Here is a 25,341-nt window from a genome sequence, read left to right on the forward strand (position 1 = left end):
CATCCTTCTTTCTATTTTTACCTGCTGGTTGTAAGATAATACATGCCTGTATTCCAAAAGGAGCATGAGACAAGCAGGGATATTTTGTTCCTTTCTGAGTAGGAGATACAGGAAAAAATGAAAGTCATAGCTTAATCTTAAAATTTGTTTGCTAAAGACTTAGAAAACCAGAAAATGAAACTTCAATTTCTTGTTTCCTTTCCGAACATTGCCGTGGTTGCAATAGCAGCCAGAGCCAAGGAAAGCTTAATCTCTGAGAAACCAGATAAAGCTCTTAGCTGAATAGCCACTCAGAAGGTGTGGAGATGTAAATGTGAAGCAGTTTTTTGCCTTTCTATTTTATGGCCACATACACACTAATTCTTAGTGGCTGGATTTTCATGTTTCTCCCATTTCATTAAGTGCTCAACGTGACTTTTTCTCTTTTGATTTATTTGTCTTTCAGACAATTTTAGACTAACAATGTACAGGCAGGAAGAGGTGGAAGAAGAGAAGTTCTCAGAGCCACTGTGCTCAGGTGTTTTTCACTACTGCTTCTGCTATCACAGCAACTACCAGCAAGCACACCTGGAGAGACACAGCCCTCATTTAAGTAGTGGGGTGAAAAGTAGAGGGAGAGTATAAAAAGGGAATGAACATGCTCTTGATCTGATAGTGCTGTGATATACTGCAGCTAGAGAACAGGAGAGTAAGAGGAACTCAGGTATTTGGAGCTTGAGGCCAGGATGGCTTCAGGTTTCTGGTTGGTTTTTGTGGTCTGGGTTGTTTGTGTTGCTGTTCATGCTGCTCTGATCCCTAATGAGCAACTTAGGACCCTCAGTCTGAAAAAGAATGAAAAGCAAAACCCCAATATTTGTATTTTTGAGAAAATTCTTTTAACTTTGAAGGTGGAACTTTTGTTGCATCCCACTCTACTAGAGGAAATTTGCACCCAAGTCATGTAAGTCTTTAAATATTTCAATATAAACTTGAATTTCATGGTTATACAAGTATCTAAGAACATAAAATCCTTCTGTTACTTGTTCTTTCTGCCTCTCCAATGCTAGGAGAGACTACCTGGGTGAGGGGCTGAGGTGGTCAGGATGTGGGACAGGAATCTTGTCCTGCTCTTTCCTCTGCAGGACAGAGGCAGAGGTGTGTTGCCCATACTTTTGGCTCTGCAGGTTGGTAAACAGTAGCCCAATGGAGCTGCAAAAGATTTGTTAGAAGGGTAGAAGGAAAAATAAAGGAAATGAGTGGCACAAAAAAGCATTTTGGTTACTGAGCAAGGATTTGTGGTGGGTGGTTGCAAACTCACACTCTGCTAAACTCTAGACACTGATGCTTCCATCAGTGAGTAGCTCCCATCAAGGGGATGAATTGCCAAAAAACTATAAATAAATATGGTCTTCTGCATGTGTTTTTTTAACAGTCTTTAAGGTTTGCCAAGCAAGTGTTGAGTATATGTTTTTGCAGCAGGTGTGAAAGGGCATAGAGCCTTTATCTTCAACGAGGGACCTATGACCTACAAAATGTGTGACAAATTTGGATTTTCAGAGTTTCAGTCTTGCTGAGGAAAACAGATCCTTTTAACCCAGCAGTTGCAGAGATAACAGCCCAAATGTGAAACTGAGGAGGATTCATTAACTCCTTGACTTTGTTAGTGTCTTTATACAGTATATTTAGGAGTGTGAGGGTTTTTTCCCCTGTTCTGTGTGAGCTGTGATAAAATTGTGAATTTGAAGGCTTCTTGGTAGCATTGAATTTTCAGTGACTCTTGGCTGAAAGAAGGGAAAGGAAAGGGAGCAGGAAGCAGAACAGGGTGCGTTTTGAGTTAGGGTGGGAAAGAAAAATGTAGCAAGAAGATTCTTCTGCCTTGACTTCATACCCTTGGCATAGCTAGGATTTGATGAAGAGAATGGTTTGGATGTGTGCTTAAATTGGTATAAAATTCAGCACACTTTTTTTTTTTAAATATTTTTTGGCCAGGAGTGTAATTTTAAACTTCTGAAATTGGTGATTCTTAATGAGAGTTGTGCTACTCATGGCGCAAATGGCAAGAAATCCTTGTGGTAAAACTAGAGACAAAAGACTTGGTGTCATCATCAGCCTTGTCATATTCAAGCACACAACTTCTACATTCTGTCTCCTTTGTTTACAGTTTTAAAAATGTTGATCTAAGCTGTGAGCTTAAATAAAATAAATGGGGGAGGGTAGGATGGGGACAGAAAATTTCCTATCTTGGACTTGAGAAGCTGACCTACTAAGGTCTAAGCTGTTCTAGACAAGTTCTCTTGGTCACTTTCCCTTTGAAATGCGGAAGATTATAAATAAGGAAATATCAGCAATATTATATAAAATACAATCAGACTATAATCCATTTCAGTAAAGAAATTTTTTTTGTATTTCTTCCAATCTCTTCTGATACACAATGCTGTGAGTCAAAAAAACATGAAGTTACTTTGTGGGAGAATTGCAATGGAAGAAAATGTTTTTGGTTACTCGAATATATTTTAGTCTAACAGTAGTAAAAAATGAAATAAACCTAGTTCCAACCAACGTGTAGTAGTTACAAGCTCTTGCATCTGGGAGAATGGGTCTAAAGAGAAAAGATGTAGGCCAAGAATTGATGCAGTTGGTGGTGATCTGTGTCAAATCCAAGATCTGCATCATTGACTTTACTGAGTCTGTGCTCACTTATTTACTGTGCCTAAACTGATTTAAAATGTATAACAGGAAGATTGTTAATCTGGGAAGAATAAACCACACTGGAAGTAGGAAAAACAAAACAGTGTTTCCCTAGGGTCATGTGAAATAATTCTCTTGGTATTAGTCTTTAATCCAGGTAATGCTTTTCTATTAATCCATCTTTCTAATACCCATCCTTGTGTGGGTGTGGTTCAGTGTCTCTTAAATTTTCTTGAAAGGCTCATTGGGTTTGTTTTTTTTTTTTTTTTCCCTTCAATTAGAAAAAAAAACCACCTACAATTGAAATATACCATAACTTAAGCCTTAAAGCAGAGTTTTCTCTTCTACTGACAGGGGAATTTTAGTGGTGTCCTGGGATAATTTTCAGATAGGAGAGATTTCCAGTCAAATAGATGGACAGAACAGGAGTTGTAGCTATATGGTTGTGCCTGAAATGGGTGGATCAGAGGGACTAGAGTGCTTTTTATGTTATATTGTCATTATGAAACTGTCTTCCTGTTTTAGAAACTCAGTTGGGAACGAAATTGATTGGTGATGATTATGGAAGTTGTGACTGTGCTTTCTGTTTGAATTGGAGATGGCTTCAGGAGGAGATGAGAGCTAAATCAAATCATTGGTTGTGCATAAGCATAATCTTAAGACTTGGAAAGCCTTCCTAAAAATTGAAGGTGAGAAATTTAGTACCAGTTTGCAAATCTGAGTGGTGGGTAAATGAACAGGAATCAGGAGCATTATATAATATAGGTCTTGATTTGAGGGTTTGGCTTTGTCATTGTTTGTTTGAGGGGTTTTGGATGTGCGTGTGTGAAAACAAGATTTTTTTTTTTCCATGTTGCTATACAAAATTTAGATTGCCTATAAATGGAAAGCAAAGATACCACTTAAATCATCATATAAATAGGAATTACTTTTATTTAGAACTTAGACATAATGGGGCTTCTGGAACACAACTTCAAATCACTGTAATGGAAATCTATCCCTTTTGAGTTGGTAATAGCTTCACAGCTGGAGAAGTACATCAGAAAAGGGAAAGAACTCTGTGCAGTACTTTCCTTAGAGTGAAACAGATGGAAAATTCATTTGACTGAATATGTGAACTTGCAAGACAGCGAATGAGACTTGACAGCCTCAACATGCAGATCTATAGAAGAAAAATCATGAGCTACTGTATTTTGAAATAAGAAGCAGGCTTTTGGCTTTTTTAGTGACGTTTGGCTTTGTTAGTTTTGAAGAGTAGTTTAATTGAGAGAGATTTTTTTTTCCAGCATTTTTCTTGCTAAGTCAATGTTAAGAAATTTTCAGAACTTTTTTTTTTTTTCATAAGGACCTTCTCTTTAATGAGCAAAAGGGAAGTTTTCTCATCAGTTAAAATATTCATTATGAGCTATGAACATAAATTCCCTTAACTGAGGAAATGTATCTCTTTACTTGACTTAGAGGGATAATAGAAGTAAAATCAGGAGGGGTTTTGAGGGGTTTTCTGTTTTTTTTCTTTAATTTATTGTTGGTTTGGGGTTTTTTTGGTTTTTTTTGTTTTTTTTTTTGCTTTGTTTGGTTTTGGCTTTGGTTTTTAAATTTTTTGGTTTCTTTTTTTTTAACAGAATCTGGCAAATTGAATTTGGCATGAGTTGTCTTAGGCTTTGTCACATTTTCTTTTCTCTGGCTATAAGAAAAAAGAGGTTCCTGCAGTTTTGTGAGCCATTTTAATGACTGTTCATCTCACTCCTACACAGTCAGAATGAGTGCATGTTACGTTAACTTTCTTAATAAAATGTAATCTTGAAAAAGTGCTATATGGAGGTAAAGGAAACAAGCAAACAAAAAAACTCAACAAAAACTCACCAGCTGTCATTGTTCAACTTTAACATATCAAAGACTTTTTATTTGTTAATGGTGTTGGGGGGTTTTTGCTTGCTTAAAAAAACCCAACCCCCCCCCAAAAAAAAAAAAAAAGCAACAGCCAATATTGCAATTTTAACCCCTAAAAATGATTCTACAGTATGATGATAAACATTTAGGTAGATGAAATGGGGTACCCAGGGAGGTGATGGAGCCACCAACCTCCAGATGTCCAGGAAATGACTGGACATGGAACTCAGTGCTCTGGTCTCACTGAAAAGGTGGAGGTCAATCAAAGATTGGACTCCAGGATCTTGGAGATCTCTTCAAAGCTTAGTAATTCTTTGATTCTCTAAAATTCCTCTTTGAGCATCTCATTTTCTTAGGCAAATGTCATAAACTGATCATCATTAAATTTCAACCAGCAGGAATATAGGCAATAATTTTTTAATCTTTATTCCTGTATGGTGAACTGATGACTTTTTAGGACAAGACATGAAAAGAGCTGGATCCTGGTTCTCTTATAGGACTGGTAGCAGGGGAAGGTAACTGGGAGAGGCTTTTTCATTTGACAAAGGATCTTAGGAGTGGTACTGATAGGAATATACTTCACTCTGATCAACACTGCTCTTTGGAACCTCAACATGGGTTTGCAAAAAGCAGTTTATCTGTCTTGTGTCAAATATAGCACCTCCAGAACAGAATTTGTGTAACTCCTGGACAATGAGAAAATTAAAATAGCAGTTCAGTAACTCTTCCTTGCAAATATTCCAAACTATGGTCAGGTCTGAAAAGCTTTTAAGGAAAGCAAGTTTTAATGTTTTGCCCTAAAATTATTCTGTCAAAAAGACTTTGAACAAACAATCACAAAAGCTTTTCCCTATTTGCCCTTGCTTGCCCACCCTTCCCGTGTTTCCTTTGTTTTCGGGTTTGCTTTGTTTGTTTTTAGTTGGATTTGTGTTAAGGTATTTTTTCCTAGCAATCCACTGGAATGAAACAGACTAAGTTTGAGTCAACTTCTCTGCTTGGGTTATTCCAGTGACTTTTCCTGTTTTTCCACACTGATCCTTCATATAAGCTCTTTTGGGTTTTTTTGGTTGCTTGGTTTGGTATGATTTGGAGTTTGTTTTTTAGCTGTCTACTCTAAGCTTTTAAGTAATTTGTATAAGTACCATCTGCTATTGAGGCATATTCTGCAGCTGACTTTTTTTTTCTTTTGCATAATTTAACACTTTTGGGTGCTGGTTTTATTCATTCAGTTTAGTATATCTAAAGAAACTTCACTCTGTAGTTAACATATAATCAAATTTTGCATACACATGAACATACAAATATAAACGCCTTTTCCCTTCCCTGCTGGATGCAGTACAAGGTACTTTGAAGATGACTTCCATTGTAAAAAATAAATGGTTAGAAACAATTGTTGATTTTAATTTACTTCCACATCTTAAAGTAAGTTTAGGAGTAGTTTTTTTTAAATGTAAATCTCTTGGATATTTCACGTCTTTCTACATAATAGGGCTTATTCAGAAAATTATTGCATAATAACTTCATTTGAGAGTTATATTAATAGATCATTAATATAAATTTATATTCTTATTTAAATGCAGTAGATTAATTATATTTTAGGAACACAAGAGTGTTTCTGAATGCATCCTGTTGAGTCTGAGGAAAAAGAGGCTGCATAAAATGTCGTTTCCCTATTAAACTTATCTTCCTTTCATTTTTGTTAAAGGGCAAAATCAGGTCAAATGCCCACTAGCTTCTTATGTCAGATCAGCTTCTGCTGCTTTGCATTTGTCATAGAGCTGAAACATAAATAAAGGCATGAGCAAGGGATCTGAATTCTCTCTTCTGGTTCATACCTTAAGTCCCAGCTCCAGGTCTGAGCCCTTTCCAAGGTTTCTTGAGTGTAGTGGATAAATATTTGACCAGTGATAATGGCTACGGCTCCCCAGATGATGCCCAGTCACTTGCTGGATTACAGGTTCAGCAAAGTCTCTATTCATATTAGCTTGTTCTGAAATCTCTCAGATAATATTTCCCTTCACAGAATGGGTAGTTCAAGTTCAGAAGCTATGTTGAGAGAAGCACTGAAAGGTTTAAGTGTTTGCTCCAGCTTTTTTGACAGCTGAGTGTTAAAATGCAAAAAAACCACAAGGCATGCTTAAAAGATTTATAGTATTTTCTGGTTTTCTTTCACTAAGAAAAATTTAAACATTGTCTTCCCCAGAATGCAATATGCATTTTCAGTCCTGGCAAAAAAGAGTGAACTGGAGAAAGAAAAAAGGGGGAGAGAAAGAGAGAGGAGGATGGGTGCTTGACTTACTTTTAGAGGTGGAGAGTACATTTGCAGACTTATTCTGATAGTTTTTTGCATAGCTTTTCCAGTCTCCAGGGAAAAGGGGAAATAACCAATCTCCAATTTTACCGTATTACTATTTTCATGTAGAGACAATAGCTCAAGCTGGTGTTGCTTTGGATGTAATAGGGTCTTTAAACGGTCTTTATTTCCATGTATGTGTCAACTCCAGTAGACCATAATCTTAAATTGGAGACTAAATATTTTCTGGTCTGCAAGTACAGCTCTTTCCAAAGGCTTAGACAATTCTGTCCATGAATTGATTAGAGAATTATGCTATGGGATGGATTTGCTCCTCTTTTTCCTCTATTCCTGGCAAGCATTAAATGGTAATAATATTAGATTTCAATTTATGGTATTATTTTGTGAGCATGATATGTCATTTCTGCACAACAGACTTCACTCTCTGAAAAAACTTGCCCAGAATGTTACTCTCCCTCTGTTCACCACCTGAAAGGTTGGTCTGTTTCTTGTAACTGTTATGCATTCACCAAAATAATATTTATTTATTAAATATGAATGTCTTCATTGTGATTCTGAGTTTCTTTAGACCTTAGGACATTTGCTTCCAGTGATTTCCTTATCTGGAATTGTCACTTCTCATTCATTTAGTGATAGATTAATTTTTTTTTTCTCTGTTATTATTCTGTTTTTGTTCTTGTCTGATAGTAAACCTTTCCAAACAAAACCACTGTGATTTTAATAAGCGCTCATGAGCAACCATACTTAGAGATTTTCCAGATACTCAAAATCTCATATGTCCATTGCACTGCTGTTTTTCTCCTCACCCTCAAATTAAATCAAAGGAAGTGATCACCTTTTGGCAGATTGTTTTTTCTCATAAATATTAATGTGTCTGTTCTGATTTAACTGCTTCTCCTTTTTGTTTTCTTGTTTGTTCTGATTGTCTTTAACCTTCAGCTCTAGGTAGTCGGCTTGGTGCTAATAATTAGTAGAAGTCTGCTGCTAACATAAAACATATGCATGGATTTAGAAATATTCCAAACAATTAAAGTCTAAATGTATAGCTGTCATTTTGACTTTACAGAAGGACTAGCATAAGAAAGCCCGCCTTTAAGAAAGGATATCAGGAGATCATTTCTGATGGAGGAGGAATGAATTACAAGGATAATCTTGATAGTCAAGGCCAGGAATGTAAATGTGCATTGTACTTGCCACTATTTTTAAAATGACAGCAAGGTCATTTCTGATTTACTTGGAGTACTTTTCTAACAGTCTGTGTGTGTATGTATCTGCAATATGCATGAGATCTTGCTTTCCTGATTGTAGAAAACAGATCAGACTATGAGGGCTAGGAATTCATAGAATTTTTCTTAATGGAGTCAATGGCTGCTCTAAAAGATGATTGCCATAAGAAAATGCAATTGTAGCCTTTTATTATTCTGCAATTTTTCATTGTATGTAGAAGCAGTATATAGTCTTTTCCCCTCATGTGTTGAGATTAATCAAATCTGACATTGCAGAATTATGTTGTGCCTTCCGCACTCAATTTTTCAGCATTTTTGTAGCTTTTATACAGGTGAGTATAGTTTCACACTAAGCCTATTTATTAATTCTTGACATGGTCTTGTGACTTTGCAAAGATTTGATAGTTCTTATTTGTTTAAAGGAATTTCTGGCTCTGACCAATGCGTTATTTTTGAATCAACTGATACGCTAATCTCAGCCAAAAGATTTTAAGCACCCGTATTTGGTTCCTCCAGATGTGTAAATGCTATTTCCCATCAAGTCCATGAAACAAATGTCTGTGCTAGGGGAGCCAGCTTGTTGCTGAGGTCTGTACCTAATTTTCCCCCCACCTGGTGATATAACTGGAGTTTGCTCTGAGAGCTTGGTACTCCGATGTGGGGGTTTTGTCCTTGTTTTAACATGACTGCCTTCAACACTGACTCTTGTGTCCACCTCTGGCATTTGAATTAAATACTCACAGTAATAGCAGCTATGAGAAGATGTTGGTGGACCATTTAAGATTACGGCCTCTTAGATGGCTGCTACTAGCTCATTTGGGACTTCAGAAAGGGTTGGATTAATGGGGGATTCAAGTCTGTCTGCAAACATGACTGCTCTTTTCTACAATATATCTAATCTTAGATGGTTTTTCAAGGTTGTCATAGAAGAGTTAATTAAACTTAAGCATTGTAAACAAAACATTTTCAGTGTGGTTCATATTCAGAGTACATTTTTACTTTATCTAGTATCTCCATGACTACTACCACCTTACTATAAGTCGTTGAAGGTAGTGCTTTTTATCTTCCTTCCCACAGTTCAGCTCTGTGGGCCAAAGTCAGCATCTCATACTCACTGTGTTATAATTTGTGGCTTTTATTGGCCAAATATGACTTGATTAAGTGATAAAAGTTATCTTGGCATAATCTGTGTAGCTTGATTGCTATTCTTCCCAGGCTGGTGAAACCAGTGCTAAAAGCCGCTGGGCCTCGGACAGTTGCTGAGGAGACTTTCAGGTTGTTGCAGCTGGCTCTGTACCTGTCTTATATCAACCTTTATTTTGTAGGCACGATATTGGTCTCTTGAAAACAAAGTTGTATAGTATTTCATACTGATGTGAGCTTCTTAAAAGCAGCACAGCAGATGCATTCTCATTCATAAACATGAAACTAATCTTTGAACCAGTAACTTTTGCTTATTCTCATGTTAAAAGTTTCTTTCCTTTATAAACATTTACAAGCATACAGCATTGGCATCAACAGTGCAAGAACTTGTAATGCAAACTAGGAAGGAGGCTTTTCTGTGTGTGCAATATCGTCTGTATTGGGAACAGAAACTTCTCCTAAAAAAGAAAAAATATAATTGTAAGAGAAGCCTTTTTTTTTTTTTTTTGTGGTTTAAAAAAACCACCCCAACTTTCAGCAACTGAATTAATTTGTTTTTAATAAATTTTGCAGAGACTATTGGCACTCTTTCACTACTTATTAACTAATAAATTTCATATAAATTGTCATGTTATCACCCAATAATTGTTTTTATGGTCTGTAGATACCACTTCAGTTTATCAAGGCTATGAACACAAGAACCAGAAAGTCAGCAAATTTGGATCTAATTAAAACTAGACACCTTTCAATTTCTCTCAGTTTTAAATAGGAGAAGATTACAGAAAGAAGGGGATTAGAGGGAGGGAGGAGAATATCTTTCACTCTCCATGTCACACAAAAAGGAAGAACAACATTTTAATCTAATTTCACAGGGATAAATGGTAATGAACTTGCTTATCTATGAAACATTCCCACCTAGTGTTAACTTGTAATGCCTCTCTAAATGAATGCAAGTTGACTATAAAGGACCTTAATTCCTGAGAAAAAGAAAGGCACAATGCCAAAAAGGGCATCATCTTTCTCTTCATTTCCAGTACCAAAGCAGTGCAGAGATATGATAGAGGCTCTAATCCAGGAGGGTAAACAAAGCCCTTGCTCGATATTAATTAAAAGGTTTTGGAATGCAAGGAGTCTTAGACACTTACAAAAGAAAATTTTAATTGGATTAACTACTGAACAAATTTCAAGTTTAGATTCTTTGTTTTTAAGGGAAAAAAAAGGGAAGGCTCATTTGCAATGGGAGATTTACAAGTTAAAATTATGTTAAAAAATGTTATCGTGTCTTGCCTGTATTTAGTATCTTTGGATAAAAGCAGCTTGTGTGTGGTCTTGGCTGACCAGTAAGTAATATTCTTAGCTATGGCTTACACTGAATTTTTTGGGAGTGTGGGCAAGGGGATTTAATTTTTGTATGGGATCTCTTAAAAGTGTTAAAAGCGCAAGCCAAAGTTAGTCCTTGTGGTTACCCAAATGACAGTGAAACAAATGTGTATCCTGTAGGATTTGTTTTTCTCTGTCTTTTTCCAGAACAGATTTAGCAAAATCTGGGGAAATCTCTACTGTCAAATGAAACGGATTAATCTTCACTATGAATTAGTAATCATATCTGAGAAACAAAAAAATCTTTATTTAATGGGATTAAAATTCTGTTATTGACATTAGGATTAATGATTTATTTGCATCACAGAATAGCTCTCCTGTATAAATATTTAATTTAACTTTAAAGAAGTTTCTAACTCGAGATTTAAATGTGATGAACAGTAACTACTACTTTTTTTTTCAATAACCAAGAGCAATCAGGATTCTCTATTCTTATTTTTGAACTGCCACAACTGTCTCTTGATACCTTTCACTCTAGCCTTTATGCCTCCACTTTCCATCCTTAACTTTGCTATTTATGTATTTCTGCAAAAAATAGCATTAATGTTATTTTATTATTTTTTCACCTCTAGCTACATAAAATCAAAAAGGAACTGTTTTAATTGGAAATATTGAGAAGTTTTAAGCTGATATGCTAATAGATAATGCTGCACAGACTCTGACACACTGTAACAGTATGGTTTTCATTACTTTATTCTGTCATGAATCCCAAGTCATAAAGATCATTTCAGGTGCAATAAAAAAATCTCTCATGCAACCAGAGCTGTGGTTTAGTGTATGTAAGAGCTATAAAGATACCCTCTGCTGGAAAGGAAATGTTGTACCAGGGATATTTCTGTTAATGTTTCTTCTGTGTTCACTTTGTCTCATAAATGAATATTGCTTTTTTATGCTACTACTGTACTACTCTTTTTCTTTGCTACTGCAGATACTAAATTATGCAGTATATTTTTGTACCAATTCTGATATGCTTTGGTGTTTTTTTTTTTTTTTTTTTTTTTTTTTTTTTTTTTTTTTTATTGGTACATGTATATTTATGAAAGTTGGGAGAGAAAGAAGGAATGCAGTATGATGAGTTCTTGTTTAGGGAAAAAGATGATGGAGAGAACAGACATTGGTAGTTGCTGAGTTTTCAGACACACCTTTGCCTTTTCATGTCTTTGCTGAGTATCTACAGGACTGATTGGAATCTTTCATTTATGGAGGGAAGGATGACAGTGTTTTAAAATGGATTTATAATGTTTTTTTCATTCTGCTTTGGAGACACCCACTTTGTGTAACGGATGGAAGTACACTTTTGGCCAGGTCCCAAAAGAGCTGTTGGAAATACTCAGAACAATGTCACGAAAATGAAAGTAATTCCTGGAGTTGTAGAGGTGATGGTGCATGGTGTCTAGTAAAAAGAATTCAATCTTCACGTTTAGAGGAAAAACATTTCTGAGAACAGGGAGTAAGTGATAAGCTTGGGTTGTAACTGAGCCCTTTCCTCAAACTGGTGGGGACCATATACTCCCATAGGTGGTGGCTTGCTGAGGAGGAAGGTCTCATGAAGTGGCAAAAGATCTGTCTTTTCTGACTCGCCCCTGTCTGCTGTCAAAGGAAACTTGTCTTTATGCTCATGCCTGGATTTCTATTGTGAAGTACAGTGTCAGTATTGGATCAAACTAAAGAGGAATTACTTAGTAAAGTTAGCACCCAAACTACATATGATTTTCAGTATGATCATGTGCTCTTCTTATTCTCTTTATTCTGTTAAGGGATTACTCAAAGATTTTTCAAGAAGTCCCTGACAAAACCAAGTCATGAACTAGGCATACAGCAGCATAGTTAATGGTGGTTAGGGTTGCAATATGTCATCTCGGGGTTCCAAAGTCCTTATTCAAAGGAATTGGAATAAAGTATAGCTCTTTCTGTGGAATGACTTCAACTTCAGTTTTCCTAATTTAGCTGAGTTTCTTTTTGCAGGGTGACTGACAGCAAGTTAGCAGCAGTCATAGCCTCCTTTAGTTGCCAAAAGTGTCATCTTGAACCCCAAACACCCATCAGTTGACATAACTGATGGCTGAATGTGAAATATTTTTAATTTTGAAATATCCAGTTTGAAGACTGATGAGAATGTTTGATTTAAAAAGTGTCAGCAAGCATTTTGAGCCAGATGGAGATATCAATTGCCTAATTATTCTTAGAAATTAAACTATGTGTGAATATAAGATGGAATCATTAACATTAAAGGCTATGTTTGTCGAGTACTGTCATAAGGTTCCTGTATCACTTGCCTATCACTTAAAATATGTGCAACAGATCTTTGGTGGGACTCTCATGAAGTGCTATTTGCCATATGTTATTTCTCTGTGGGTGGGATGAAATAAACCTTTATTTATTACATGTGAACGCTTGCTATTAAAACTAACCTGATCCCTTGAGAATTGGGAAAGCCTTTCACAGTTCAGAGGAGCTGGTATGCAAACTCCAAACCTGCCTCCTGCAGCTGAACTTCTGTAAGGATTTAGCTGATCTGTGAAGGACGTGGCATTTCAGAACCATTTTGTGTACTTGAGATGCTCCAGAAGTCAGGCAAAAAAACTGCCTGAAGCTCAAATTTCATGTTACCCTGGGAGGGTTCATGGGCTTGACCAGCATAGCTGAGCACTAGCAGGCATTGTTGGGAGCCAGCTCCTTCCTCTTCCTAAGGCCTAATTAAAATGTTTCTTCTCATAAACATAAAATCACAGTTTTGCAAGACAACAGGAATTTGTATGCCTGAATGCCCTTATTACTCCTCCCCTCTAGACACTAAACAACAGCAGGATAGAGCAGAAGGTGAAACATGAATGCTTTCAGACAAGGTTACACCGGTAGTGTTGGTAAAGACTGCTGCTGGAGAGCAGTGCCAGCGTTCTCAAAGCTCTTGCTATTTAATGGCATGAATTCATCTGACAGTAATGCACACTTTATTCTACTTCAGTGGTTTTTTTCCTTAAGTTTCCACTCTGAATTCTCAGTAACTTTTTTGTTTGCTTGCATTAGCTTTTTATGTCAAAGCACTTCCTCATTTGTTATCCAGGGAAATATTAAAAATAGCACAGTTCTGGCTAGCAGATGCAACCACACATTATTGAATTCATAATGCAGGCCTAAAATATATCCTGGGAGAAGGAATTTATCTCAGTCAGACTATTCTTACTTACACATATGATATGAATGGTTGTTGTGTCTGCAATTTCTCTTTAATTATTAACATTATTGGTGATGAATTAATTTATTATTGTAAATTAAATAATTAGAATACCCTTGTAATGGGTACTTGCAGAAGTGCCCCTTGGAAGAATATTGCAATATTCCTTTTATTATTTTAATACTAATATTATGTTAAATTCTTTAATATAATATTAATTCTTCTGAGTTATAAAGTCTTATGTTTTACTCCTGTAGAAGGTTAGAAAAAGACAATTAATGTCTAACTTTTTTTGGTAATAGTTCATTTTGTGTGGAAAAAACAATTGCCAGTGCTCTGCATGAAATGAGAGTTGACATTTGACAGTGGTAGGCAGACTGGTAACTTGTTTTCATTTTGGGGAGAATATACCAGGCTAAAAGAAGTGTTTACTTATTATTATAATTTTGCTTCATCTTTTAAACTAAAGTGGTGGGAACAAGGTTAGTTCCCCACCAAAAAAAAGGACAATACCTTATTTTCCTTAAAACAAAAACTATAATAACTACAAGCAATTTCTCTTCAGAAAATGAGCTGAAAATTGACAGTGTTGGACACTTGAGTTTGTAAAACTGGGATACACTAAAACAAGTGTATAACTGCGTCTCTTAGAGAACTTTGAAAGGCTTTTATTTTTAGCAATCAAAATGACTTTTTTAAAACAGAAGAAAACACATTTTCTTGAATGATTTTGAAAAATCCTGTGACAGATCTTCAGGTGTGTGCCTTAAGAATGTTCCGATGGCAGATCTCGCACAGGAAATGGAGGTCTAAAAAAAAACAAGAAAAAAAAAGCTGTAAATTGTAAAGATGAGAAAGTGTTGGTAATATAATCATATCCTTAAATGAAGCAAATGCCAAAAAAAAAAAAAAGGAATGTTCTGTCTCCTCATCATTCCAAATATCCAAGGGTATGAAGTGCTGAGATTAGTGGGATTAAGGCTACTGGGAAATAATTTGCAGGCTATGTGCATCAAGCAGTGTCTCTCTTCAAACAAATATTTTCCATTAAACAACACATTATAATCAGAGAAAAGTTGGGGGTAGATAAGATGATGCCAGATTTACTTTAAGGCAAAAAGTGGAGCAAGATAATTGCATTATTGTTGGGAGTGTCTCTTGGAGGGCTGTCTGTTTAAACTGCAGCCTGCAGTTTAATAACAAAAAAAAAAAAAAAAAAAAAAAAAAAAAAAAAAAAAAAACCACAAAAAACCCCAAAACTGGGGGTGTAGGGGAAGTTGGTGCTGATCAAAACCTAAAACATCACAGAGTGGCTTACCAAAATGGAGCAGTACAAGTTCTTGCATGGAAAGGAGGATTGGAATGCACACTCACAGGGAAAGCTTTTATTTGGTGCCCAGGCTATTGGGAAAGAGAGTGATGAGGGAATTTGGATGGGGCCAACAGAGTTTTTGTAATTCATATCTTTCAGTCCTTGATTTGATTTGCTTATTGAAACACGTAATTCACCTCTAAGGAAGATGAAATGAAATTAAATAACAGCCCAAACTGAAAATGGGAAAAATGGGACAAGACATGGTCAGTTCAAGTCTCTGGGAAGTTTAGGTGGCAACACTTGGGTTAGTAGTGTCAGTATTTCATGTTGAAGCTATCCTGCATGTTTCTTCTTCCCATGAAGACCACAACTCAGGTGAATAAAATTACAGAAAAGCTTTACTCTTTGTTGTTTTGGTTTGGGTTTTGGATTTGTTGAAATAAAGATAACAAGGGAACATGTAACACTATCCAATTTTGACTCTTTGGTAAACTGGACCCTAATTAGATTAAATATATGTTTCAAGAAATCTGATCCATGATGGAAATAGGACAGACTAACCAGTTAAGTTTGTTTGGATTTTGTGACTACTGGTGAGGAAAATCCTTCATATCAGCAGGAGAATACAAAATATCTACAACTCCACAAAATTGCCTTCTGCTGTGATCCTACCAGGTCTTGACACAGCTGTTGTTGATGATATAAAAGGCTTTAGACAACTGTGTACTGGAAGATGCTTGTTCTTAGCATGTACTGAGGAAATGGCTCACTCTTTAATCTGTAGTCAAGAACCTGAAGAATCATTGAACAACTCTAGGTAACACCTTCTGTGCCAGATTCAGGCTGGAGGCTGACATCATCTAGGGTGTCAGATAGGCCCAGAAGTGTTCTAGTGCAATTATTGTTTTTAATCTGAAATTACAGGACCCTTTGTCAAAGCCAATTTTTTTTGTGGAGAACATAACTATCAATTTTCAGCAGGCAAATTTGGGCCAGGTCCTTGCCTTAAGCTGTGGGAACCTCATGCAGCCTGATTAGTATAACACGTAAATCAACAGCATAGTCTTTGTTGAGGCTCTCAAAGACATCCAGATCCCTGTTCCAAATTAGATGACCTGTAAAAGTTGTGAATCCCAAAGACAGTGAAGGTCTGAAGACTCCTGCTAGTCACAGCATGAAAAATGAAAGATCTTTGTGTTAACAGAGCTCGACGGGGAGGCAGGGCAACTCCCGACATCTTCTTGAGAAGCAAGGACAAGCAACCAGACTGTGGTGGAAAAATGTATTTTTAAAGAAATAAAAATTAATAACTTGTATATTTCCCTAAGATGAATCAAAACTGAGAAGGGAGAAAGCCTCATCACTGATATCCAGTTCTGGGAAAGAACCCCAGTGTAATGACAGCCTGTAACCCTGCCCTTGCACATCCTTCTTCAAAGAAAATTGGTGCTGTTAGTCACAGGACCCAGGTGGCCACTGCTAGGGTGAGCTTACATCAGAGGAAGAAGCAAAGATTTGAAAGTATTTTACCTGTATTATATATATATATATTTGTACTGGATAATTCAAACTATTCAGTAGTTAAAATATTAGGTAGGGTAACTTTTATGAAGTGCTGTTTTCTTTTACAAATACCAGCATTTCGTATCAGTTCTATTAAGATCTATATTTTATACTAATAATTTAATTTTGTATTGTTGTGTAATATTAGTATGTAAAACTGAGCTTTCAGTTAGATGGTAACAATTTGTCCCTATAACTGTATCACTATTAGCTGTACTGGTCAGACAGCATGCGACAGGGACCAAACTCTGCCCCTGTCATGCAATTACAAGAAAGAAATTATATTCTATGATCTGACATACTTATCAGATCATGGATCTTGATTACTTTAAGTTGCTTTGATCTGCACATTATTGCTCTGCACGTTATTGCTCTGCATTTTTGGTTTTGTGAATATCACTTTCTAATGGACCAGTGATGGATAACTAAGACTGCCATACAGAGCTCCCTTTGAACAATATACATACCTGTCTAACTTCTAAATGTCCTTTGGAGCCTAGAAATCTGTCAGCCACAATGAAGCTGAGTGTCTTAATTTCTCAGGCAGGCAATCTGTCAGCTGTGAAACGAAGCTTCTTGATGCAGCTTGTGAGCTCAAACATCATGTGCTTGTACATTGTAACACCCAGATGGTGACTGCCCTCTTAGTGCTGGCAGGTACTTAAGAGATTTTTGTGCTGGTCTCCAGAAAGAAGAATTTTTGCTCAGCTTAGCTCCTTTTGTCTTTCCCAGGACAGAGTGTCATGGGGCCAGGTCAGAACTTCAGGGGAATCTTCTAACTGCAGAAGCAAATCTCTTTTGTTTGCTAGTGTTATTATACCTCCCTGCTCCCTTTCTTTTAATGGCTTTATATTTTACAATTTTCATTTCTTTCTCCCCAAATTTAAAAGTGTTGCAGGTACACTGAATCAGTTGACTGAAAGGACAAACGGAAAGAAGTGAAGGTGACAAATTAGTTTGGGCTGCTTTACTCCTATGTCAAGGGCTTAGTTACTAGCTGAAAAAAAAATAACTCATTATTGTGGAAGAGCATGGTATCTTAATGAAAATCATTGCAGATAAGCATGATTCTCTTAGTTTCTAGCTACTTAAATGTTAGATGTCAGATCTAGTCTTTGCCAGCTTTATTCCCAAATAAGTGTATTTTGAGTTAAGCTCTATAAGTAAGAATTAACCCAGAAATATGTCACTGGCATTATAACCTCGAAAAAGTCAAAGTTCTAACATGTGCAAGTAACCAAAAGCTGATGACAAGCTTGCAGAAATAAACCATTATGAAATGTTACTTGAGTAAGAGAGCACAGAAACTGCTTGTAACTGTTAGTTGGAGCTGCCTGTAACACTGCAATGAAACCACTGATGTGCTTTATTATTATTATTTCTTTGGCAGGTAGTATAGGTACTAAAGGTCATTTGCCTATGTCTCTTCTTATGGCATTCACCTTTCCTCAGAGGAAGTACTCAGAAGGCTTGTTTTTTTGTTGTTTTGGGGTTTTTTGTTGTTGTTTGTGCATAGGAATGGAGATACATTATCAATAATATACCAATATTACATACTTTCTTTTTTCTCTATTTAAACACTCTCTTGTCTGGCATGAAGATTTCTGAAGGTATCTGAGGTAAGACTAGATTGGAAAAGAAGATGCAGCTGACAGACTGGATGAGAGCTCCTTTTGTGAGCTGCTGCATTGCAAACACAGACCCGTTAGTTATTGGTGTTCACTCACTCAAGTCACTGGTTTTTTTCCATGTAGCTGTTGATGCCTCAACAATGCAGTTCAATTCTTTTTTTAAGAAAAGAACTTGGGAAGACTACTTCGAAAACGTTTTTAAAATACTGTATTAATCAAAACTACCTTCTCTGGTGTTAAAAAAACCTCTCAAGTGTAACTGGAATTATGTATTGTTGTCCACTACAGGGAATTTTTTAGCTTTGCTAATTCCTTCTATGGTGAGAAAGGAAAATGTTTATCACATTGAGCTAAATAACTTGAAAAAGATGCTAATGAGGGAAGAATAATTTTGAAATTAATCCTTAGGAAGTGTAAAGCAATCTATCAGGTTAAACAAAGCCTTATTAAATTAAAGGGATGTATGAATGCAGGTACAGCAGTTGCCCAGTGGCCCATGCTGACAGCTGGTGATACAAAGAGGCTATTTGGATTATATATGCATCAGTAGCTTTGATTTATGGCACTTGTTTACCTCTCAGAAACCTGATGGGTTTCTGAGGGAAAAACAAGCTTGCGGCTCTCATACTTGACACCTATCTTTACATTATCCCCTATAGTGATGCATTTGCAGAAGAACAGAGGCTCCCAACATCAACTGAGAGAAAAATACCCATAACTACCTAATTAAAAAGGAGATAATAAATAATAATTAGTTGTTTCTAACAACCTATAAAATACAAAGTGATAAGAATTTAGAAGTTAATGGTATTTGGTTTAAGTCACTCAATTTTTTCTAAAATTTTTTCTTTCAAAGATGCAACCCCAAATGTCAATATCATGGTACTGTAACAGCAAGTTGAGTCTGTGCTTGGGAGGAGGGATTTCTTTCACTATTCCTCATGAGCATTGAGTATTTGCAAATCCACTTCCCTTCATAGTAGCAGACATCTGGGGTGGGTGCTTGCTGCTGGTGGTCTTCCAGGTCAGCATTGCTCCTAATTTGCCTTGAGTCTCATTTTCTTTGTCCTAGAACGAAATTTTCTGAAGTGGTGGGGGGGAAGAAAAATGTAAACTACATCTTCAGTTCTTAAGAAGTTTCATCATATAACATTTATGGCCGATGATGATATGAGAGCAATGCCAGCAGTGCTAAGAAATGTGAAATGTTATCTAATTCAGTGACACGGGTTCTACTTATATTTACAGGAGGCAAAAGCTTGCTGCTATCTTGCCATGTCACTGCTCATGTGTTGTGCTATATTTTGTAACTCCTGACAGGATAGCTGTGTGCCTGCCCTACACACAGTGGAGTGTCTGCTTTCTGCTGTCTGCCCTGAAGCTCCAATGCTGAGTGTGCCCTCCAACCATTTCAGGGCTGATTTGTGAGCCCAATTGTACCAACTCTGCCTAGTTTTCCTCTTTTTCAGACCTTTGGAAAAGAAGTGTCGCTAAAACTTCTTTTTGTAAAGACAGGTAAAAATTTCAAGCTGTGCCAAGGGAAATATAGGTTGGATATTAGGAAAAAGTTTTTCATGGAAAGAATAATAAAGTACTGGAACGGTCTGCCCAGGGAGGTAGTGGAGTCACCATCCCTGGACGTGTTTGAAGAAAGATTGGATATGGCACTCACTGTCATGGTTTAGTCGAGGTGTCAGGGCTGGGTTGGACCCGATGATCTTGGAGGTCTATTCCAATCAAGTGATTCTGTGATTCTACTTACCTGTGTTTCTACTGGAAGTGTTTCTTACCTGCTAGCCACGCCTGATAAGACAACAATGCTGAACAGAAAGGTCCTGTTTAATGGATTGGTGAGTTGGGAATTTAAGAAAAAATCTTGGAAACATAGATTGTAATATTGTAAAAGACATTATTTTATGGAGAATCTATCTGTATGCCTTTAGAGCTAAATGAAACATAAAGCTATTATTATTTTGAGGTTTAGTTGTTTGGGTTTTTTTTTAATTGCGTGAATATTTTAAAACAGATTTGACATTTTTGAATAGTGTTCATTTTTAAATTTTTTTGTTTGTGTACTCTTAACAATATGGAGTTTGGTTTGATTTTTTCCTTTTTTCTATTTGCTGTGGGTACACATTTAGTAATAAGGAAACCTTCTTCAAAAGTAGAATGAAGGCTTGAACTGGATGATGGCATTATTTATTTTTAATTATTAGCACTATTAACAAGTCCAAATACTAGTTCCAGACACCGAAAAGGTTTGAAGGCCGCAAAAACTGTGGAGGTTGACTAAGGCCTGGCATTCCCTAATGCAATAAGGCAGGCTCCCCTGGCCTAGAGGCAAGTGGAAGAAAATTAATATTGCATCAAACATACCATAAAACTAAAGTAAATGAGAACAAAAAGAATAAATCTACATGGAAAGGGACTGCTGTCTCTTCACAGGCAGCTGTATTTATTAATTAGTAGTCTCTCTTTTGCACTAAATTTCAATCAATAGCCTCACCTCTCTGACATTTCATTTACTTAGTTATTAAAGTGATGTGATTCATCAGGCTTGTGATGCCCTTTTGTGTGTCAGGCTACCCAGAAAGTGTAGGCTGCAGGGTGGGCTGCCACTCCAGTGTTTAACATAAATTTGGCAGAAATCTTCACTGTCATTTAGTGGCCTACATGGTACCAACAATGGCAATATATGTATAGAATATTAAATACTGAGCAGTAGTCATGGCAGCAAAAGCAAGTTTAGTACACGCGTGGTACCAGGGCAAAGTTGCTTTCTTGACTAATATGAATGCATCATGGCACTAATATCTTTCTGTGTTACACAGTTACCTAAACCTCTTCAGTGTAAACACTGTGACAAACATAAACTCAGCAGAGTTAGTCTCATCCAAACTGAATTTTGAGGACTTGCACAGGGAACTAGGGCACTGTTTGCTATGCTTTAGTATTGTCATGGCATCATTCTACCATGGGAATTAATTTTAGAGAAATAATAATATGTACAGAGGAAGGAAGAAACCTGGCAATGTATCCAATTTAAATATAATATCACACACACTGATACAGTTGTGATTCCTTTACAACAGAATGAGGAAAATGGGGGATTCTTCTCAATTATTTCTTGAAAAAAGTAGGTCAGTATGATCCAGGCATTGGACTTGGTGATTCTGATGGGCTCTTTCCACCTGTGCCTATTTGGTGATCCCTTGATTTTGTGAATTGAATACTGACCTTCCCAATGTAGTGGCAATTACCTCAAAAGAGCACAGATTGAAGATGACTTCCTTCTTTTCCCCCAACACCCACTGCTTGTTTTTGTTCCAAGTATGTTTGCTCTAAAATTTACTGAGAGAATTGAAAACAAATTTTCATTTTGTGTAAAATGTATTCTAATAGGGTATAGAGTGAGAAATGGAAAGGCAGGATCAAGAGTTTAAGCGTTTGGAATAGACTGTTCTTTTGTTCTGCTAGTTAGAGAATATTTAGCTGTTCCCTTGCTATTCCATATTGTTTATTTTTAATAGGTACAAACAGCTGAAAGACAAATAAACCACCTGTGCACTAAGAAATGCCTCACATATCAGTCTGTTACAGGAAACTTTACTCAGATGAAGGAAATGAGACCAATTAGTTTGGCAGAGCTACTGGAATTAGACCTAATATTCATTTAGGATTGGTTTCTTGTCCTATAAGCATAGGTAGGAAAAGTGGAGTAATAGGTGAAGGAATATTCAACCATCTTGCTGCTGCTCAGTGTTGACTTTCAGCTCGCAAAATGCATTTCTTGTTTTCCCTTTCCTCTCTTTTCTCGCATTCCTTGCTCTGTAGACCCAATCAGAAGAGCTGTAGCACACCTAGTGCACCCCCTTGTTATTCTGAGGAGTTTACAGCAATTTTTCTTCAGGAAATGGTTTTGGATATTTAAACTTAGAGGCAAAGTGACGTCTTGCCTGAGTTTTCTAAAAAAATCCCAACAAATCAGAATGAATATACAAGTTCATTGGAAAAGCTTTTGTACCCCTGTTCCCCCTGTCCATTATTCTTTGACTTAGTTTTTGTCATACCCACCATTGTGTCAAAAACCATCAGGACTTTGTAGATCCTTGTCATAGTTGGCACATGTATACATGTACATATGTGTGACTGCTTTGACACTGTGGGCACCCTTGAAAACTCATAATCTTGAGATGCTTTGATTATTTTAACAGAACTGTAGTATTGTAATGAAAGCTCTAGCTGCCGTTTCCTGAACTAAAACCGCTATGCATCTTCACGGCTGATTGTTGGCAAAATCTTCGGAGTAAAAATTATTTCAAGACTATGGCACATTTTTTTTCTCTGATTGTAAAATCCACTGACAAAAATCTTGAAATTTAACAACTTTTATAATTTCAGATGCTGTGCGTAAAAGTCTAGATGAAAACACCTGAGTCCTTTTACACTTCTGTCTGATTCTTGTTACACTGAAGTGGAATCCAGGGGAGATTTTTATACCATAGGGAGAGAAACTAAAGCATTTCGTTATTGATCAAATGCTTACTTGCTCTTTTTTTTGCTGGGAATAAATGCCCCCATAAATATTCCTCCTTTTTTCATGTTAAATTTATTGTTTGATAGTTAATTACCTGCTAACATTTGTCCCCACAGGGACCTTATAATCTGAATAAAACTTTCTAGTTTGGAATAGCTTTTCCTTTTGTTCCCCTCATCCTGAACTTGCTTTGAAGGCTTCATGTAGCAGTCTATAATGTGGAAGAGTTGTGTTGATTTTATTTCCTACTCAGATGTTTTTTCTGTCTCACCCTTTGTTAATAATGGAATCTTTTTTTCTTCATTTACTTTTCCCCATAGTATTAATGATACTCAAATAAGGATCACCCTCCTGTGTGGCAAACAAAAAACTTATTCATTGATCTCATAGTGGCAGCCTGTTCTCAAAGTTGCAGATAGGAATGCCTTGCTTTCTAGTATTTATTTTTAGGTTTTTTCCCTCCATAAGTTATCATTTTATAGATACATAACAAGACTCGTCTTTCAGGTGAGTTTTATTTGTGATGCAGAGTTTATGAAGAATTTTCTGCTTTGTTGGGGCCTTTTTGTTTTTCTTTTATCATGTTGTTTTTCAGCATTTGCCTTCTTTTGGTACTTTGTTTCAGTTTGAATTAAAGTTGCTGATTTAAGGAAAAGATATAAACAGCACTATTCTTGTTTGGATTTTTTTCTCAAACTATTTAACATAAAAGCAAAGAGCTGAGCTATATTTTTTCACTGCATCATTTGAATGCTCAACATAGAAAAAGCAGCTTTACCTAGTCATAAATTACGTCCAGCATAGGAGACAGGTTTCCTTCCAAAGCAGAATTACGGAGGTGAGGTTGTGGGGAGAGCAGTCATTGGGTTAGCTTGCATTTGTGCATTTAAACCTCCTGTTCTAATTGTTTTAATGCACAGTTCACTTCTCATTAGCTAATTTTGGATATCAGGAGTGAGTTCAAGAACAGTTCTGCTCAGCTTCTGTCTGAAGGGTTGATTACACACACACCCCCCATCAAAATTATTGGGGATTTTACACGTGTTATTTTAGGCCTTAAGGATTAAAATATTCTGAAACCTACTTTAATTTTGAAATTTTAGTGACCTAGACAGGGACAGGATTGCTGCTCTATACTTGCTGATGTGAATTCCTTCACAATGGCATGTCCCTGATCTCCAGCATGGTAAGGCAAAAAATCTAGCTCTCTCAGACCTACTTATTTCTGCTGAAACTGTCAACAGAAGACCAAATTGGTGGTGTGACAAGACACCCCTTGAAATGTGACTGAAACCAGCAAGTTACTCCATTACACTGTGAAGATCAAGGTGCGCTTATGTCAGTGCTGGCCATAATTTTGCAGATTGCATCCAGTTCTCTTATGTCTACTTAAGGAAGTGTTATACACTCCATCAATTCTTCATCCATTTAATTTATGGTTTATGAAATTTGAGATGGTTTAAGTAAGACTATACTGTGTGGTGGATTCTTCAGGCCTTCCCAAACAGTCTGCCTTTGTGGAATAGATCACTGCTTACATTTAACTTTTTTTTTCTCTGGCATTATTCTCCATTTGAAGCAAGTAACTACTAACAGTAGTTACCATGGACATGAAATAACTCTTCCATCAGTCCCTTAAGATTTAAGAAAGATGTAACTGCCTTACACTCCTTTTCAGAGCTAAGCAAGCCTCTTTTACTCAGTCACCCAACACAGACCATATTTTCTGCAGCTCCATTCTCCAGCTGTCATTCTCATGTTTCAGGTCTCCCTTGAGACACGGTCCCACAGTGAGATACAGCAGTATTGTTCAGACATTGCCAATCGAAGGGGCAGAGAAATGGCTGTAATCCTGCTATTCATGTATGCCAATCAGATTTGGTTTTATACCTGAGAGGATAAAAATTTAAATTCCTACATAGCCTGTGATACTTTTGTTTTCTGGCCAACTGGTTTTAAACAGTCCTTTCCCAACTTATGTTTGTGCTGCAGATTAATCCTCCATATATATATGTATATATGTAACTCTCATACCTGTCTTTTTTCTTAGATAATTTCTTCAGTTAGATTCCAATAGTCTTTCCCTCCAACTGATTTGCTAAAGCTGGCTTTATAACACCTCTGAATTTAAGAGCAATCTTTTTCCTTTTATTATCCTTATTATTGGTGATGGTGTTTGTCAGGATCTGCAAATATACGCAGGGAACCTGATGGTTTGTTTTAAGGATCTCAGAGTGCAAAAGACACAGCAGGGGACAACTCAGTTTACTCAATCAAAAATACACCTTTATTTAGTGCCAACAAATGTAATAGTGGGGAGAGAAATAAAAAATAGTAAGAAAGAGGGGATGGGGATTATAGCTACCAACAGGGAGGGACAAGTCCTTGAGGCCTAAAGATGCTTATAGATGTGATCTTCTCCAGTGGGGTGATCACAAAAATGAGCGGGGGTCTCCAGGATTTTTATAGGTTGGTCAAGGCAGGAACCAAAGTGAGGGGC

The 25,341-nt window shown here is 36.6% G+C and overlaps 1 protein-coding gene across 1 annotated transcript in view; it reads left to right on the plus strand.

Moving 5' to 3' along the window:
- Positions 1-462: 462 nt before the first annotated feature.
- CNTNAP2 (contactin associated protein 2) overlaps positions 463-25,341 on the plus strand; it is a 765,857-nt gene continuing 740,978 nt past the window's right edge. Inside the window, exons 1-2 of the mRNA XM_066189178.1 lie at positions 463-517; positions 674-703. Coding sequence (XP_066045275.1) covers positions 463-517; positions 674-703 — 85 coding nt within the window. The remainder of the gene's footprint in view (positions 518-673; positions 704-25,341) is intronic.

Source organism: Chamaea fasciata, unplaced genomic scaffold, assembly GCF_029207755.1.
Source record: "Chamaea fasciata isolate MVZ Bird 193981 ecotype frontalis unplaced genomic scaffold, bChaFas1.0.hap1 SCAF_1, whole genome shotgun sequence".
Lineage (NCBI taxonomy): Eukaryota > Metazoa > Chordata > Aves > Passeriformes > Sylviidae > Chamaea > Chamaea fasciata.